General features: G+C 41.6%; 1 protein-coding gene and 1 long non-coding RNA gene across 5 annotated transcripts in view; one reads left to right on the top strand and one right to left on the bottom strand.

Moving 5' to 3' along the window:
- LOC148156098 (uncharacterized) overlaps positions 1-19,828 on the top strand; it is a 369,453-nt gene that overhangs the window by 5,990 nt on the left and 343,635 nt on the right. The window lies entirely within an intron of this gene.
- LOC148156088 (NLR family CARD domain-containing protein 3-like) overlaps positions 17,344-19,828 on the bottom strand; it is a 434,099-nt gene continuing 431,614 nt past the window's right edge. For all 4 annotated transcript variants that reach the window (XM_088010605.1, XM_088010607.1, XM_088010604.1 and 1 more), the window contains exon 6: positions 17,344-17,518. In XM_088010605.1, coding sequence (XP_087866731.1) covers positions 17,344-17,518 — 175 coding nt within the window. The remainder of the gene's footprint in view (positions 17,519-19,828) is intronic.

Here is a 19,828-nt window from a genome sequence, read left to right as displayed (position 1 = left end):
TGATGGTGATGCAGGTGGAGCCCCCTGGTGTCCTGATTCTTGACTATCTACCACAGTTGGTGTGTCAGACAGTGTTGTCAGCAACATGGGGCTCCACAGGGAACTGTCCTCTCTCCTTCAGGCTCTATCCATCCGACTCCAGCTGTTGCTCTGAGACCCGTCGTCTCCAGAAGTTTCCAGCTGTGGTTGGTTGGATCAGTGAGGTGATGAGACTGAGTCCAGGGCTGCTGTGGACAACTTTGTCACATGGTGTGGGCTGAACCAGCTGCAGCTCAATGTGACAAAGGAACTGGAGGTGGATCTGAGGAGGAGGACCAGGACGCCGGTGACCCCTGTTACCATCCAGGGGTCAGTGTGGACATTATGGAGGACAACTATAAATATCTGGGAGTCCACATTGACACAAACTGGACTGTGTCAAGAACAGCGATGCTGTGAACAGGAAGGGCCAAAGTCTCCTCTACTTTCTGAGGCGAGGTCCTTCAACATCTGCCGGACTTTGTCAGGATGTTCTGAGAGTCTGTGGTTGCCAGAGCCATCCTGGATGCTGTGGTGCTGGACAGCAGGCTGGAGGTGGAGGACACCAACAGACTGGACCGACTGACCCGGAAGGCCAGCGGCGTGGCTGGAGTGGAGCTGGACTCTCTGACAGTGGAGTCAGAGAGAAGGACCCTGTCCAAGATGGAGGACATGTTGGACAACGAGTCTCATCCACTTCATGACGTGCTGGACGGATCCAGGAGCTTCAGCCAGAGACTCATTTTACCAAAGAACCACAGAGAGACTCAGGAAATCATTTCTGCCTGCAGCCAGTGGACTTTACAACACCAAGTCTGACTTACTGAGATCTAATTTTCTCTGCAGTCATTCATAGATTATCCATCCATCCATTTTCTCTCCACCCTTGTCCCTAGTGGGTCGGGAGGAGCTGCTGCCTCTCCAGCTAACGTTCCGGGCGAGAGGCGGGGTCACCCTGGACGGGTCGCCAGTCTGTCGCAGATTCATAGAATATTTATTGATTAATATATCTGCATGTGCATGGTTGTTATTTATTTATTTTAGTCATATAGAATCCTCTCATTACTCTCAGGTATAAACGTATTTTATAAACGTCTCATTTGGTTACATTTGGATTATTGATTTTTAAAACTTCAGATGGAGAAGCTTGTCAATGAATAAGTAATTTATCATTGAGGATCAATAAAGTATATTCCCATCCATCCATCCATCCATCCATCCATCCATCCATCCATCCATCCATCCATCTTTTCCAGGTTTTATGTTTAAAATCTGCCATAAATTCGTGCCATAATGAACAAATGTCAAATGTTTGGTTTCTTTTCTCTCTATTTAACAGTAAAATCAAACCTCACAGTAACTGAGATGGATAATAGCTGCTGTTAGCTGGTAGGTTATAAACAGCAGGGCTGGATTTAAACTGAAACATGTTTTTTTATAAGATCATCCAGTTTGAATCAGAAACCACATTCCCTCTAAACACAAAACAGAAAAAAAGACATTAAAGCAGAAAATGTGAGATAACACCTTATTGTATCTGATTCTCATTAGAAAATAAATGATAAAAAGTGAAACCAATTAGAGGCTCCAGAATAATAATGTTTCTCAGCAGCTTCAGTCACAAACAGGCTTTTACTCCAAAGCCAAAAACTCATTTTAATTAAAGTTTTAGATTAAGACAGTAAATTAAACGCATTATTGCTAAAAATTTATCAGGGATTTGCTGAGTTTTAGAGACAGAAACATTAATGCTCTCATTAAAATCAGATTTCCTTCTATGATTCAAAACAATCTTCTCTGTCATCAGGAAATATAATTTTTTTCAAGGATATAAATGTTCCTTTATTTTTCTTTTATTATGAGAGTTGAAATGTTTTAATTTGGTGCTTTGAGGAAGACTGTATCGGAGACCCATCCAACAGCAGGAAGTAGACCACAGTGCAATTGGACATGCATTGAACAGCCACACACTCACACACACATTCTGTCCAACATGGAAACTTCAGGACTCTGATCGAGGTACATTCGCTCTCAGGGTCCAGCCACACACTCACACACACATTCTGTCCAACATGGAAACTTCAGTACTCTGATCAAGGTACATTCACTCTCAGGGTCCAGCCACACACTCACACACACATTCTGTCCAACATGGAAACTTCAGGACTCTGATCGAGGTACATTCACTCTCAGGGTCCAGCCACACACTCACCCACACATTCTGTCCAACATGGAAACTTCAGGACTCTGATCGAGGTACATTCACTCTCAGGGTCCAGCCACACACTCACACACACTTTGTCTGTTATTGACACTTCAGGAGGAACTAATGAAGTTATGCCATCAGGGAACAGCCACACACTCACACCAGGTTCTGGAGGTTTTATTCAAACTCCAACCCGGTTTATAGCACTAGCTAACACTAGTGCACAATACCAACATAGCACATATTAGCAACTAATGCCAAAGCGCTACACCAACTCAGTATTTATCAGTAGCTAACTCTGTTGCCCTCCAGAAACTGGTATTTACCACTAGCTAATGCAAGCACACAATATCAACATAGTGCATATTAGCAACCGATGCCAAATCTCTACACCAACTAAATATTTATCAGTAGCTAGCTGTAAAGCGCTACAACAACATGACATTTACATCTAGCTAATTCTACAGCACAATAACAACGTAGCACATATTAGCAACTAATGCCAAAGTGCTACCCCAACTCAGTATTTATCAGTAGCTCGCTGAAAAGCGCTACAAAAACATGGGATTTCGCACAAACAAATGGTAGCAAACAATACCAACATAGTACATATTAACAACTAATGCCAAAGCACTACACCAATTCAGTGTTTATCAGTAGCTAGCTGTAAAGTGCTACAACAACATGGCATTTACTACTAGCTAATGCTACAGAACAATAACAACGTAGTACTTATTAGCAACTAATGCCAAGTCGCTACACGAACTCAGTATTGATCACTAGCTAACGCTAATGGCCTACATCAACCTGGTATTTAACACTAGCACACAATACCAACATAGCACATATTAGCAACTAATGCCAAAGTGCTACACAAACTCAGTGTATATCACTTGCTAACTCTAATGCTCTACACCAAACTGGTATTTACCACTAGCTAACGCCAGCGCCCAATACCAACATAGCACATATTAGCAACTAATCCCAAAGCGCTACACCTCCTCAGTATTTATCACTAGCCAACTCCAATGCCTTCCAGAAACTGGTATTTACAGATAGCTACCGCTAGCACACAATATCAACATTGTACATAATAGCAAAGTGCTACACCAACTCAGTATTTATTAGTAGCTAGCTGTAAAGCGCTACACCAACATGGTATTTAGCACGAGCTAATGCTGGCACACAATACTAACATAGTACTTATATTTAGCAGAAACAAATGCTAACATGCTGCACAAACATGGTATTTAGCAGTAGCTAACACTAAAATGCTACACTAAGGCATTTATCTTGAACTAATGCTACAGCACTACAATAACATAGCACTTAACAGAAGCTAATGCGCTACACCAACCTGGTGTATTTCTTCAAACCTCAATAGCAGCTCATGGAGGAGTTTGATCTGTTCATATTTCATCTGTCTGATGCCATACAGTCATGACGGGTAACATTTTTCACAAATATGTAAAAAACATATTTTTAATAAAAGTTACACACTGCAGCTATAAATCCCTGAATTTGTTCAAACTACTAATTCTGCACTGAGAGTCCAGAGTTTATTCTGAGGGAAGAGATAAAGTGTCATCTTTTAATTTTACAAAAAAAAAAAAACAATGAACTGCTGGAAACTAATTTGGTGAGACAAACCTGTATTTAAATGACCCAAAGTTGGAGATTATATTTTTTATCTTTCACCTTCATGGGATGGGAATGTTTTATTTTAACTAGGACTTTCTGAAAGGCAGAGTTGATGAAAAAATATTTTTAATGCAAATATTTAAATTTGAACAGGAAAAGAACAGAATGAGCAGCAAATGAACCAAATGCAGAAGAAGAAAAATGTTTTTATTTCTCTAAAACACATGAAGAAAAACTGCAGCAAATAAACAAAAGGAAGATTTAATATTCAAATCTGACGAGTTTAGAAAAATAGGAGCCGACAGAAACAGAAAATGTTCAGAGAGAAAAACTGATCAACATTTCAATGAAATCTGATGAATGAGAGGAAAAAATAAGAGAAACAACATCTTGATATTCAGTGTGAAGCTTTGACTGGAAACAAACAGGAAAACATGAGGATCCTGGAATAATCCTGGAATAATCCCAGCTTCCATCTTTAAAGACTGGAAGAAGAAAAAGTTTCCAAGGACTCAATCAGAAAAGTTTCACCAAGAAATAGATTGTAGAGATGAACTATCTGTTCAACAGTGAGAGAGTTTCTCTGACAGGAGGAAAATCTTTAGACTCAAATCAGCAAAGAAACACTGAAGAGGAACCAAAACTGGACCAGAACCGAAATCCAGGAATCAGAGGTTCAGTGAATGTGGTGTTGAAGGTGTGGAGGAGGATCAGTGAGTCAGAGGAGACTCTGTAGAAGGACAGAATGCCAGCAGGACAGTCCACATACACTGATACTCTGTTAGAGACGGAGGAGGAGAGACGAGTTGATCTGTTATTGTGCCAGACATAGTAACCATCATCATCAGAGCAGCTCAGACTCCAGGACTGATCATTCCATCCAAACCAACAGTCTCTACTGTCTCCTTTCCTCCTGATTCTTCTGTAACTCACTGATATATAAACTCCTCCTTTCCACTCGACCTCCCAGTAACAGCGACCAGTCAGACCAGTTCTACACAGCACCTGATCCCAGTAATCAAATCTGTCTGGATGACCAGGATATGACTGAAGCTTCATCACCCATGTCACCTTCCTGTTGTCTTCAGACAGTTTGAGTTTTCTGCTCACCGTGTTTGTGTCGATGGTGAGTTGACAGGAATCTGATGGAGAGAACAAACACAATTCAGCTGCAGTTATTGATCATTTATTGATCTTTGATGATGATCCTGAATGAGTGATGTGACAGTTTGAAGATGGTTGAATGTGAGCTGCTTTGTTGTCATGAATCAGATGAAAAACACACTTACACTTCCTCAGACCTGGTGTCAAGAATGGGCCTCCAGCAGGCTCCACCCTGAAAGGAGGAGGGGGGTCAGACCATCAGTCTCTTTCAGCAGCAAACATGGACATTACATGTCTCTCAGACACACATTGTCCTCCACTGAGACAGGAACAGTCCAACATCTGGATTGCAAACTGCAGTGGATGTAGGAAGGACAGTTGGTGCTGCTGCAGCACAACTCATTTCTCCAAACACAGGAAAAGCTCCAACAGAGAGGAGAAAGGAAATCCCTCAGTAACAACCTGAAGAAACTCACTGAAGCCTAAAAGGACATCAGGAAACTAAGGAAACATTTCTGGAAGCTCAACCTGATTTAATAATCAGCATTAAAATCCAATCAATCTAAACTCTGATCAACACCTGGATACCTGCTCCATCCACACTCCCACACACAGATGAAGGAATGAAACACTAAACAACCTGCTGCTGAAAACCTGCTGTGGCCTCACTGGAATATCCAGAAATACAAACATTAAAAAGGAGAAACTGCATCACATTCAACAAAGAGTTCAACAAGAACCAAACATTTGATCTCTGAGCTCAGACTCACAAACCAGGGAGAGGCTTCCATCATCACACACCTCTGACAAACACCTCCAACCTTTCAGCACTTCCTCTACCAACCAGCACCACCAGGTGGCGCTATACACACTTGTGAGTTTAGTTCAAAATCTTTATTTCTCTCTCTGAACTTTTAAACATCCATCTGACCAACATGGAGTTACTTTTCTTCTCATCTTTGCTCCTTGGGGCTGATTGGTCTGGAGCTCCATCAAATATTGTTTTAAAGTCCTTTCTGTCATCAGTAGATCATCATGGAAATCTAACTGAACTTCACTTTTATTCATTTAGTCAGAGTCCCTATTAAACTCTATTAAATCCATCCCACTCTTTCATTTTCCTTGTGAGCCGTTCTTAGTCAGGAGAATATTCCAGAAAACTGGGTCATGATCTCTGCCTCCAGATGAAGCGTCTAAATATTTAATGATCAAACTAAATATTTCTCTTCAAACTAAATGTTTCCCATCAGACTAAAGACGTTTCTCCTCTTCCTCTTCTATCAGACCTTCTCTGCTCCTGCAGCAGGTTCCTCCATACCTGAGAGCTTCCAGTCTCCAGTCTGGATCCTTCAGTCCAGCCGACAGCAGCTTCACTCCTGAGTCTCCTGGATGATTGTAGCTCAGGTCCAACTCTTTCAGATGGGAGGGGTTAAAGGTCAGAGCTGAGGCCAGAGAAGCACAGCCTTCCTCTGAGACCAAACAGCCTGATAAGCTGCAGACACACAATTCATCACATGATGAGAAGATGAGAACATTGAGCCATAGGCGCCGGAATAGGGGGGGCCAGGGGCCCATTGGCCCCCCCACTTTACGGCCCTGCTTGTCCGCTGGTCCCGCCAGACATTTACAGGCTGCACACAACTCTGACAGTCTGACTGACATCTCTCTGTGTTTCTATGCAGACAGAGGTACAGATAAAACCTCCAGCACTGAGGACCAAATCTGAGGCTCCAGATCATAACAGTGATCCAAAGGTTCACCACATGCGGCAGCTTCGGGTCGGGTTGGGATCAGGAACCGGTCTGACATCTGAAAAAAGGCTTTGACTCTGATCCAGTCCAGGTCTGAACCAGTTCTGCCTAAAGATTAAATGAGATTTCTGTATTTGTCACCATCTGTAGAGCTGTGACGATGTTTTCTTTCTAATGACGTTGGGATGAAAAACAGAAAAAGAGATCGGGCCCATCATGTCCGTTTACGGGTCGGACCAAATGCTCACCCACACTTTGCCCAGAGCAGATCATTTTGGCTCAGATCAAAAAATAATTGTGTGAATTTGTTTTGTTTTTCCTCTTTGCTCTTCCAGATGCCAATCAGCCATCAGGAGCCATAAATATCGATGCTACTGATGGTTTTCAGGTCTCTGTTGAAATTCATTTTTGTCTGCTAAATAACAACCACATTAAAGTTAATGGTGTTTTTCACTTTGTTTTTAATATAAAATATTGTCAGCAGTCTGACTGGTCATCTGTCCCACACATATCATCTCTTTCCCGCTCAGTTTGTGGAACAGCAAATATAATCTGCTGCCTTTTGGTTTTAGACCCGCAGCATCCAAGCGCTGCTGCGCCGTAACGTGATGATCCACTAGGTTGTCCTGCTGTTTACTGTTTACTTCGGGACAAATGGCGACAAACCCACTGAATTGATTGACAGGAGCCATCATATCAACTGAACAAGAGCCTGACATTCAAAGTGCGTAACAGAGGTGACGAAACACCCCATGGCCCCAATACCTCAAAAATGAATCCGACGCCGCTGCGTTGAGGTAGAGCCCAAGGTCTGAATTGGACATTTTCACAAGAGGAAAACACACAAGAAACTGGAGCTTAAACTGTTAATACTTTGAAATATTAATAAAACTGTATTTCCTTTTGTAGATGATAAAAATCAACATTTCCCCATCGATGGTTGAGAAAGTCTGACAACTGCTGGTTGGAAAGATCTGCAATAATCTCCTTTGTTCTGTCAATAATCCAGAGTTACACTATCAGTGGAAGCCTGACCTTCACTTTTCTTAATAACTTTCTTTATGATTCTTTCAGCCTGGAGGAAATACAAACCAGATTCCAAAAAAATTGGGACATGTTGCAATAAGTGGCTGGAAAAAGGAAATTGAACATATAACAAACAGCTGGAGACCAATTAACACTAATTAGGTCAATTGACAACATGATTGGGTATAAAAAGCTTCTTAGAGTGTCAGTGTCTCTCTGAAGCCAAGATGGTGAGAGGATCACCGATTCCACCATTGTTACACAGAAAGATGGTGCAGCAATACCAGAATGGTGTTACCCAGCGTAAAATAGCAAAGACTTTTAAGTTATCATCATCAACCGTGCATAACATCATCAAAAGATTCAGAGAATCTGGAACAATCTCTGTGCGTAAGGGTGAAGGCCGTAAAACTACTGGATGCTCGTGATCTCCGGGCCCTAAAACTCGCTGCACCTGAAACAGGAACGTTAAGGAAATGACAGCCTGGGCTCAGGAATACTTCCAGAAAGCATCGTCAGTGAACATAATCCACCTGCCATCCGCCGCTGCCAGCTGAAAGTCTACAGAGCAAAGAGGAAGCCATTTCTAAGCTCCACAAGCTCAGCCGTTTGCACTGGGCCAGGAGTCATTTAACATGGAGGGAGGCAAAATGGACGACTGTTCTGTGGTCAGATGAGTCACGAGTTGATGTTCTTTATGGACACTGGGACGCCATGTCATCCGGACCAGAGAGGACAAGCATAACCCAGGTTGTTATCAACGCTCCGTTCAGAAGCTGCATCACTGATGGTCTGGGGCTGCATGAGAGCTGGTGGCCTGGGCAGCTTTCATGTCTGGAAAGGCCCATTAATGCAGAGAACTATGTTCAGGTTCTAGAACAACATATGCTCCCATCTAGACGTCGTCTCTTTCAGGGAAGACCCTGCATTTTTCACCAAGATGACGCCAGACCACATTCTGCAGCAATCACAGCATCATGGCTACGTAGGAAAAGGATCCGGATTCTGAAATGTCCAGCCTGCAGTCCAGATCTTTACCTATAGAGAACATTTGGCCCATCATAAAGAGGAAGGTGCCACAAAGAGGCCCAAGACGATTGAACAGTTAGAGGCCTGTATTAGACATGAATGGAGAGCATTCCTATTTCTAAACCTGAGAAACTGGTCTCCTCTGTCCCCAGACGTCTGAGTGATGGAAGAAGAAGGGGAGATGCCACACAGAGGGAAAAATGGCCTTGTCCCAAAGTTTGGGATTTGTTGACATCATGACATTTTGAAACATCATATTTTCCCTTAAAATGATAAATTCTGTCAGTTTAAACTGTTGATCTGTGATTTGTGTTTCTATTGTGGATAAAATATTAGATGTTGGCATCTCCACATCATTGATTCAGTTTTTATTCAATTTGTTTAGTGTCCCAACTTTTTTGGAATCCGGTTTGTTTTTGATCCAGTAAAACTGGTTTATAGAGTCCAAACCAGCAGAACCAGAACATGTTATTATGACGTGTTGTTAGAATATTTCAGTCGGGCCTTCAGTGGTTCTGGTCGGGAATTAAAATGGACTTTAAGAACCAAAGTGAGACATCAGAGTTGTTAATGAAGCTGCAGTGATTTAATGAAGCAGCTCATTTCCACAGTGACAGAAACCTGCTATTGAGAGGAACTGACTGATTTATCTGGAGGATCAACAGCTGCAATAATTACACTTCACTCATTCATAAACACATGAACACATGAGTGGAAACTGAACTGACTGATTTATCTAAGGATCAATAGCCCAGATTGATTATAAATTCCTGCTTCAAACCAAATGTTGACTTTTGTCTGTTTGAATTAAATCAATTTATTGTTATTTTGCTCTATTTCCATTTACTTCATTCTGACTGTATGATTATCTTATTATTTTAATCAGGGCTGTTGTATTGATGTTTATCTGCTATTGATGGTTTATTGGTTGATTATTGGACCATGTGATGCTGCTTCATGTCTTGTCGAGAAAAGTCGAGCTCAGCCCACTTCCCCATGCTGGAGATTTTAGTTTAATAATAACAATAAATAAAGTTATCTTTAAAACTGATTACACAGGTGACATCAAGACCCAACAGTAGAGTCAGACGGTAATAAAATTAATCTGGTTGTGTGTGTTGTTATTGTGTCCTGCTTTAATTCTACTTTTTTCTATTTAATCATAAAAAAATCATAGTCTGACAGAAGGAAAGTTATGAAACAGGAAAAGCAGGTTTCCTGGAGAAAGAGGAAGTTTCCAGCCTGCAGTGAATAAAAATAGTTCAAACTGCTCATTTTGGGCATTAAAGGTTTAAAGAATAAAATCTAAACATTTTGAGTAATTGGATAAAACCCAGAGTAAAATCCTTGAATTAATAATGATAACTTATAGTTAAGTTAATAATTAATATTGGTTTAACCAGTGGTTGATGTTGGTTTGATTATAAGAATATTTACACTTAGTCTTATACTTATGGAAATACTTACAGGTGAAAGAAGTAACTGTAACATGGTGTCAAATAATTAGAATAATGGATTATTCTTGGTTTCTTTTCAGAAATGTCTGTAATAACACATTATGATTATAAGAGTAACTAATAAGTAATGGTTATTATAATATTATAAATGAATGCTAAATCAGAGAAACTAAAAGGTTATAAATGTGATTTTGACATTGAACTTGAAATGGTGTAAAGTGTGTAACTGTAACTAAAGGTCACTGGTGTTGTGTTAGAGGTAGATGGTAGGTGAAAGGTCAGGTGGAAAGAGGAACTGATAGGAGAGCGGAGGTGTCCAACGCCTTATTGCTAAACTTTAACTTTCCTGAGAAAAGGTTAGACACAAGAGGGCTGTTGAGCAACTTGGGACATTAGAACAGACATCAGGTCATGTCCAAAGATGGTGATGGACATGAGATTATCGGTCCAAGCAGTCAGCCAATGAAACAGGCACAGCAACAAAGCTAGCCAATGCTAATGCACCAAAAGGGTGGATAAACCCTATATAAGGTGAGTGCGAAAGAGGAGTCTTTGGTTGGATCCTTCAGGCAGCTTCGAGCCAAGAACGAGATGGACAAAGAACTCTGCAGCTGAAGAAGAGCCGGGGCCACAGAACCGAAGACTGTTCTGCACATGGGGACCAACCCGTTAGCCCCGCAACATGTGGCTTCAAATTGCACTTTTCTCAGCTGGGTTCGAGACCCCAAAGACAAACCCAAAGACAAAGACCAAGGCAAAGATGAAGATAAAGACAAAGGCAAAGAACAAAGGCAAAGAGGAAGAACTGGTGTGTTCCTTCCGTGAGACCGCTGCAACACTTTTTTCATCATCAGGCCAGTTCTGGGGTTCAAAATGCCAAACTCCGTCCATCTCTCTCAAAGTTTTTCTTTTTTAGTTCACAGTGTCAGCATTAGGGAAAGATAGGCTAGATTATTGATTTTACTTATTTGATTATTTCTGCTACTGATTTAAGCTGTACTGACCCTTGCAAAACTGCCTTACTAATAAAATAATTAGCATCAAGAAAATCTAAAAGATGTTGTGGACATTCAGTTAATGAGTCACCTTAAAGTTCTTTGATGGTTGTAAAATAGCTATGAAGTTTGATTCTGGGAGGAGAAAGTGGAAAATGTTTTATAGGTTGCTTTTAGCCAAAACTAAAACAACACCCTTGGGACTCGCCCGAGTCACTAAAACCAACCTGGTTCAATAACAAGTGCAAGTTGTAATAAGAGAAAGAGCGACCGTTAACAGGTGTGCTCTGTGAAACTAGCTGATTCCGGGCTACTCTATCTGGCTAATTCACAGGGTGAAAAAGGGTGGGACATCTGGATGGAGGTCGTTAGAAACCAGGCTAGTCTTTCTCGCACCCAGCTTAAACAGAGTTTACTTCAGTTCTGGGTAGGGTAAATCTCGGCAGATTTAGGAAACTCAATTCACCCGTTAGACGGAGAGCTGGGAGCAACATCTCCCTCCTCTCAGAAGAGGAAGTAGAGAGAGAGAAGGGGGGGGGTGTTGTGCAACAACAAGGTGGCGCCCAACGTGGGGCCACGCCCCTTGAGAAGAGGTGGGCCCATTTCAAATGAGTAGGAAGGACCTACGTTAACCAAGTCAGTAAAAACAGAGAGGCGAGTATCTGAATAGCTCACTTGGAGGCTAGCTCTTAAGGAATAGAGTTAGTGGTGACTGATCCGGCTGTCAGTCACAACCCTCGCAGTAACTGTATGGCATACAGGTGAGGGAGAGCTTCTGCTGAGGATAGGCCAGAATATCCAGACGAGGAGCCAGTAGCCAATAGCCTAAACCCATCCCTGCTTGAAGGCTAAAGAGAGGCTTTGGGGGAAAGGCGACTCGAAGACAAAGACAATCATGGATGAAGGAAAAGAAGAAGAAGAAGAAGAATCAAAGCTCCAGCAAACGTCAAAAGTGGGGCAGGAGAGAAGATGAAGATCGATCCCTGTCTAAATCCCCGTTCCAGTCAGCCCCAGTGAGAGTGATTCTGTATGGAGAGGGATTTGAGACATGGACTCGAGTGAATCAAAGGAAGGTTGTCTTTGTTGGAATCGAGAAGTGGGACAGTTCTCCCAGAGGAAGGGAGGTCCCAGAAGAGTACGGGGACGAGGTCGTGCGGAGCGTGCATGGGGCCCTAGGACATGCAGGCGTGCGATCCACCCGTAAGGAGCTGGTGGAACAAGACCTTTGGACGTCCCTTCAGACCGTCCGATGCAGCTGTGAGACTGTGAGTATGTGGTCCATACGCAGGGCTCTCAGGGCAGCGGATGGAAGGGTTGTTCATCAAAGAGCACATTACCCAGGGCTTTAGTCTGCATGGATGTAGCAGACCCCATGGATAACAGAAAAGAGAGGTCAGGAGTACCTCTTGGTGCTGATGGACATGATGTAACAGTGACAGCTATAGAAGAGTAGGTCTTCCCCTGCAGAGAAACTCCGTTCACGTCACGGAAAGCAGGGAGGCGGAGGCGCTTCTCCTTTTGGCCCAGAGAGGGAAAGGGGAAGTTGCGGTTTGCAGTGTCATTGAAAACAGGGCAGAAAGTTTGGATTAAAGCTCAAGATCAGCCTGCAACAACGGTGATCAAGCTGAAATTCAATGGAAAGAATTTTGTGAAGCAAGTACTGCACTGCAAAACAGTACTATTAATGAGGAAAGGGGTCCACAAGGTCAGTGCTCAAGCCAGTTCTTAGCTAAAGTGAACCAGAACATTGCAAGCATCAAGCAACATGCCATCCTGTGTTAGACTTGCCACTATTACAGGATGATTGCCATTCAAAGAACAACTTCAAAGCTTTGACTGGGAGGGCCCTGAAGAAATTGGATTATGCTAAAGAAGAACTCCTGTCACAAACGGATGGATTAAACTGGAAAAGGGACTGAAGTCGTGAGGAAGGAGTGGCATCATAGAGAACCACAAAGATCAATCCTGCAACAAAGCATTGAACACCTGGAAGGGGAAGGGTCAACAGTTTCCTCCCAGGACCTGAACAACTTCTGATGCCTCCGACAACTCCAGTACCCCTTGACGACCTCCAGCAACGGAAAAGGATTACGATTGTGGATAAAGCGTCATGCTGCTTAGGCTTTTTGCTTTGTTCTGCTGAACTTCCAGATTTTTTTTTTTTTTTGTGAGGTTTCTGCCTCAGCCCGTCAGCTCATCAACCTGTCCCTAAGGATATTCCACATCCTGAAGAACCAACAGTTCATCCAGCTGAGGATCAGAGCGACCTGGGTTCTCTTCGACATTCATCACTTCCTGGGAGGCATCAAAACTCCAAGGAGGGGGTGTCAAAGAGCAGTGGAGTTTTGAGACTCTGCATCTTCACATCACAAGCTGCTGTGGCCTTGGTGACGACTGAGGATCTGCATCTTCACATCCCAGAGGACCATCTTCTCGTTCCAGAGGATGACGACGCAGACCTGCAGGAGGGTGTTGGGTTCCCAGCATGTGAAAGGTCTGACCTCGAGGAGGGGGTGTCAAGAAAAGTCGAGCTCAGCCCACTTCCCCATGCTGGAGATTTTAGTTTAATAATAACAATAAATAAAGTTATCTTTAAAACTGATTACACAGGTGACATCAAGACCCAACAGTAGAGTCAGACGGTAATAAAATTAATCTGGTTGTGTGTGTTGTTATTGTGTCCTGCTTTAATTCTACTTTTTTCTATTTAATCATAAAAAAATCATAGTCTGACAGAAGGAAAGTTATGAAACAGGAAAAGCAGGTTTCCTGGAGAAAGAGGAAGTTTCCAGCCTGCAGTGAATAAAAATAGTTCAAACTGCTCATTTTGGGCATTAAAGGTTTAAAGAATAAAATCTAAACATTTTGAGTAATTGGATAAAACCCAGAGTAAAATCCTTGAATTAATAATGATAACTTATAGTTAAGTTAATAATTAATATTGGTTTAACCAGTGGTTGATGTTGGTTTGATTATAAGAATATTTACACTTAGTCTTATACTTATGGAAATACTTACAGGTGAAAGAAGTAACTGTAACATGGTGTCAAATAATTAGAATAATGGATTATTCTTGGTTTCTTTTCAGAAATGTCTGTAATAACACATTATGATTATAAGAGTAACTAATAAGTAATGATTATTATAAAATTATAAGTGAATGCTAAATCAGAGAAACTAAAAGATTATAAATGTGATTTTGACATTGAACTTGAAATGGTGTAAAGTGTGTAACTGTAACTAAAGGTCACTGATGTTGTGTTAGAGGTAGATGGTAGGTGAAAGGTCAGGTGGAAAGAGGAACTGATAGGAGAGCGGAGGTGTCCAACGCCTTATTGCTAAACTTTAACTTTCCTAAGAAAAGGTTAGACACAAGAGGGCTGTTGAGCAACTTGGGACATTAGAACAGACATCAGGTCATGTCCAAAGATGGTGATGGATATGAGATCATCGGTCCAAGCAGTCAGCCAATGAAACAGGCACAGCAACAAAGCTAGCCAATGCTAATGCACCAAAAGGGTGGATAAACCCTATATAAGGTGAGTGCGAAAGAGGAGTCTTTGGTTGGATCCTTCAGGCAGCTTCGAGCCAAGAACGAGATGGACAAAGAACTCTGCAGCTGAAGAAGAGCCGGGGCCACAGAACCGAAGACTGTTCTGCACATGGGGACCAACCCGTTAGCCCCGCAACATGTGGCTTCAAATTGCACTTTTCTCAGCTGGGTTCGAGACCCCAAAGACAAACCCAAAGACAAAGACCAAGGCAAAGATGAAGATAAAGACAAAGGCAAAGAACAAAGGCAAAGAGGAAGAACTGGTGTGTTCCTTCCGTGAGACCGCTGCAACACTTTTTTCATCATCAGGCCAGTTCTGGGGTTCAAAATGCCAAACTCCGTCCGTCTCTCTCAAAGTTTTTCTTTTTTAGTTCACAGTGTCAGCATTAGGGAAAGATAGGCTAGATTATTGATTTTACTTATTTGATTATTTCTGCTACTGATTTAAGCTGTACTGACCCTTGCAAAATTGCCTTACTAATAAAATAATTACCATCAAGAAAATCTAAAAGATGTTGTGGACATTCAGTTAATGAGTCACCTTAAAGTTCTTTGATGGTTGTAAAATAGCTATGAAGTTTGATTCTGGGAGGAGAAAGTGGAAAATGTTTTATAGGTTGCTTTTAGCCAAAACTAAAACAACACCCTTGGGACTCGCCCGAGTCACTAAAACCAACCTGGTTCAATAACAAGTGCAAGTTGTAATAAGAGAAAGAGCGACCGTTAACAGGTGTGCTCTGTGAAACTAGCTGATTCCGGGCTACTCTATCTGGCTAATTCACAGGGTGAAAAAGGGTGGGACATCTGGATGGAGGTCGTTAGAAACCAGGCTAGTCTTTCTCGCACCCAGCTTAAACAGAGTTTACTTCAGTTCTGGGAAGGGTAAATCTCGGCAGATTTAGGAAACTCAATTCACCCGTTAGACGGAGAGCTGGGAGCAACATCTCCCTCCTCTCAGAAGAGGAAGTAGAGAGAGAGAAGGGGGGGGGGTGTTGTGCAACAACAGTCTCCTTTGTCCTGTTTAAAGTCGTCTAGAAATAAAGCTGCTCTGCTATCAGCTTCCCTCCGTCGTCCATCCAGCTCCTTCTGTCAACGTCACAACTTCCTGCTACATCTGTCACAAACTCACAGGATTCCTGCTGCTTCACCTCAGACACTTGAGATGAGGAACAACCCAGGAAAGGAGGGAATACTTTGTTTACCTCACATTTACTCACAGCTTGGCAAATATTTACATATTATTTCAGATAATTTATTAAATTGAAGCTGCTGTATTAAAATGTAACTGTTTCTGTTGGACTGAGCTCTAATATTTCAGTTCAGATTCATTTTAAATGTCAAACTGATTCCTGATGTTTCTACATCTGTTCATCTTTACAGGTTAATAAAGTTTGTGGTTTTTTCAATGATGGTTTATTGATCATTATGATCAGAAGGTGTGACGGGGTTCTCTTATGACTTGGTCAAACGTAAATGACTGGCCAAGTCCGGAGATCACTTTAGAGAAATTTATTAAACTTTTCTTCAGGTGATCAGAGAGGAAAAGTGTGAAATGGGTACAGAGGACAGAACCTTCACCTTCAGTCCATCACCTTCATTGTGACTTGGCAGGAGTCGAACTACAGACTGACTCAAAGTGGAACAGAGCCCAGCTTTTAAAGCCACAAGCTCCGCCCACATCGAAAAACTAAATAACTTCTAATGCAAGTAAACTCTTAAAATAAGTAAAGTAAAAATACTAAGAGAAAAAAAATTAACTTGTGATCAAAAATACAATAATGAATTTAATAGAAAACACTCAGTATGTTCCGAAGACATCACTACGTCATCACATGACGCCTCCTGGTGCGACACAATCCGGAAACAATTCTGCTTGAATACAGAACCAGAAAAATGTTTGGAGCTGAAAACAGATTAGGATGATAAATTAATGAAGCAGGAACACGGCGTGTGCACCAACGATGAACCGCGTCAGTTTAAGCTGCAACAGAAGTAAGTTCACGATTGTGTGTGTGTGTGTGTGGGGGGGGGTGTGTGTGTGTGTGGGGGGGTGTGTGTGTGTATGTGTGTGTGGGAGTGGTCGCATGCTGACATGGACTCATAATTAAGTCCCGGCTCATGACGGCTCCTCCGTCACAGAAGGTCAGAGATGTGGATGAACATCATTATTTAGTGAATTCAGCCTCAGTCTGTCTTGGACATAAAGACGTTTTATCAGATTTTATATCTGATTGTTTGTAGATATTTAGACATTTAATGATCCTAATATCAGAGTTTTATCAGCCTTTAGTCTCCAATCTGACCTTTGACCTTCTCTCTGCAGGTGTGGTTGGTGTCTGTGAAATGAAGGCTGTGATTGGTTGGATGTGATGGTGGGAGGAGGAACAGCTGGTGCTTTTATAAAACACAGAATCTTTGACTGGACCAAACCATAGAAGAAGAAAGCAGACTTTACCATGAAGATCCTCAGAGTGGATCAGTAGAATATCAGCTTCTGTCTGCAGTTTAGTGGCAACACAACTTTCACATCACAAACATCAGATCCAGAATAAAACATGGTTTCTTACCCTAATCGTTGTAATCTGCATTCAGGATCCTGTAGAAAACCACAGAGCTCCTTCACTCCAGAATCTTTCAGGTCGTTGTTGCTCAGGTCCAGTTCAGTCAGATGTTGGTTGGACTTCAGAGCTGAGGCCAGAGAAGAACAGCTGATCTGTGACAACCTGCAGTGGATCAATCTGAATAAAGAATAAAAGATGTGAGCTGAAGCAACAGGATGCAGGTTAAAACTGAAATATGAACAAATTAATAATGTAGAAAATTAATTTGACTGAATGTAAAAGAAACATGATGAACTGATGTTTAATATCTGATCCAGTAAAACTGGTTTCTAGAGTCCAAACCAGCAGAACCAGAACATGTTATTATGACGTGTTGTTAGAATATTTCAGTCGGGCCTTCAGTGGTTCTGGTCGGGAATTAAAATGGACTTTAAGAACCAAAGTGAGACATCAGAGCTGTTAATGAAGCTGCAGTGATTTAATGAAGCAGCTCATTTCCACAGTGACAGAAACCTGCTATTGAGAGGAACTGACTGATTTATCTGGAGGATCAACAGCTGCAATAATTACACTTCACTCATTCATAAACACATGAACACATGAGTGGAAACTGAACTGACTGGTTTATCTAAGGATCAATAGCCCAGATTGATTATAAATTCCTGCTTCAAACCAAATGTTGACTTTTGTCAGTTTGAATTAAATCAGTTTATTGTTATTTTGCTCTATTTCCATTTACTTCATTCTGACTGTATGATTATCTTATTATTTTAATCAGGGCTGCTGTATTGATGTTTATCTGCTATTGATGGTTTATTGGTTGATTATTGGACCATGTGATGCTGCTTCATGTCTCCTTTGTCCTGTTTAAAGTCGTCTAGAAATAAAGCTGCTCTGCTATCAGCTTCCCTCCGTCGTCCATCCAGCTCCTTCTGTCAACGTCACAACTTCCTGCTACATCTGTCACAAACTCACAGGATTCCTGCTGCTTCACCTCAGACACTGGAGATGAGAAACAACCCAGGAAAGGAGGGAATACTTTGTTTACCTCACATTTACTCACAGCTTGGCAAATATTTACATATTATTTCAGATAATTTATTAAATTGAAGCTGCTGTATTAAAATGTAACTGTTTCTGTTGGACTGAGCTCTAATATTTCAGTTCAGATTCATTTTAAATGTCAAACTGATTCCTGATGTTTCTACATCTGTTCATCTTTACAGGTTAATAAAGTTTGTGGTTTTATCAATGATGGTTTATTGATCATTATGATCAGAAGGTGTGACGGGGTTCTCTTATGACTTGGTCAAACGTAAATGACTGGCCAAGTCCGGAGATCACTTTAGAGAAATTTATTAAACTTTTCTTCAGGTGATCAGAGAGGAAAAGTGTGAAATAGGTACAGAGGACAGCACCTTCACCTTCAGTCCATCACCTTCATTGTGACTTGGCAGGAGTCGAACTACAGACTGACTCAAAGTGGAACAGAGCCCAGCTTTTAAAGCCACAAGCTCCGCCCACATCGAAAAACTAAATAACTTCTAATGCAAGTAAACTCTTAAAATAAGTAAAGTAAAAATACTAAGAGAAAAAAAAATTAACTTGTGATCAAAAATACAACCATGAATTTAATAGAAAACACTCAGTATGTTCCGATGACATCACTACGTCATCAGATGACGCCCTCCTGGCGCGACACAATCCGGAAACAATTCTGCTTGAATACAGAATAGGGCTGTTGTAAACGAATATTTTAGTAATCGAGTAATCTATCGATTATTCTTACGATTAATCGAGTAATCGGATAAAAAAAATTACAAAATGAAATATTGGTAAATCTGGCATAATACCGGTGTTACTATCAGATATCAATATCAGTCCAATTTTTCATATTTGAGCATCCCTAACAGTTGCTTTTTTGTAGTTTAGAAAACTAACCTGTAACAATAATAGCTCACTTTCTAAGTTAACCAGAAGAAAAGTTATAGAAAAATCTGAAATTATATTGAATTTAATAACAAAGAGGCAGGCTCACAAATATGCTTATAAAAATGTCTACAATCCAGCTTTTAGTTTAATCTTCAGTGAGTTTAATAGATTAATTAAACTCATCTTGCCACCTAACCTGTCACGCTTTGGGTTTGAAAATACGGGAAATGCCGCCTGGAGTGGGAGGAGAGGGCGAATGAACGAACGTAAGATGGGGTGGAGGGGAGGAAATAGACCAGCGGACTGACGAACCGTTAGACCGGGGGACGAACACGGGGGGAAGCAATACGGGATATTTACGACACCTTCACTGGTCACACTCAGAAACTCATCTACCAGCCATGTACGATGCGCTCCGCCACCCGTTTCTTCAGACCGGGATATGAAATTTATTGTGCGGTTCGTCGGTAAAGCTACATTTACACGGTAAGCATCAGCTACTCAGCCGCCCGCCCTGTTCAGGCTATCCGCTCACCTCAGCGCTCTTCCCGCCGT

This window comes from Poecilia mexicana, unplaced genomic scaffold (genome assembly GCF_051168715.1).
Source record: "Poecilia mexicana isolate PSO_F unplaced genomic scaffold, ASM5116871v1 scaffold_12, whole genome shotgun sequence".
NCBI lineage: Eukaryota > Metazoa > Chordata > Actinopteri > Cyprinodontiformes > Poeciliidae > Poecilia > Poecilia mexicana.
Note: the sequence above shows the minus strand (reverse complement) of the source record. Positions and strands in the feature narration are given on the sequence as shown.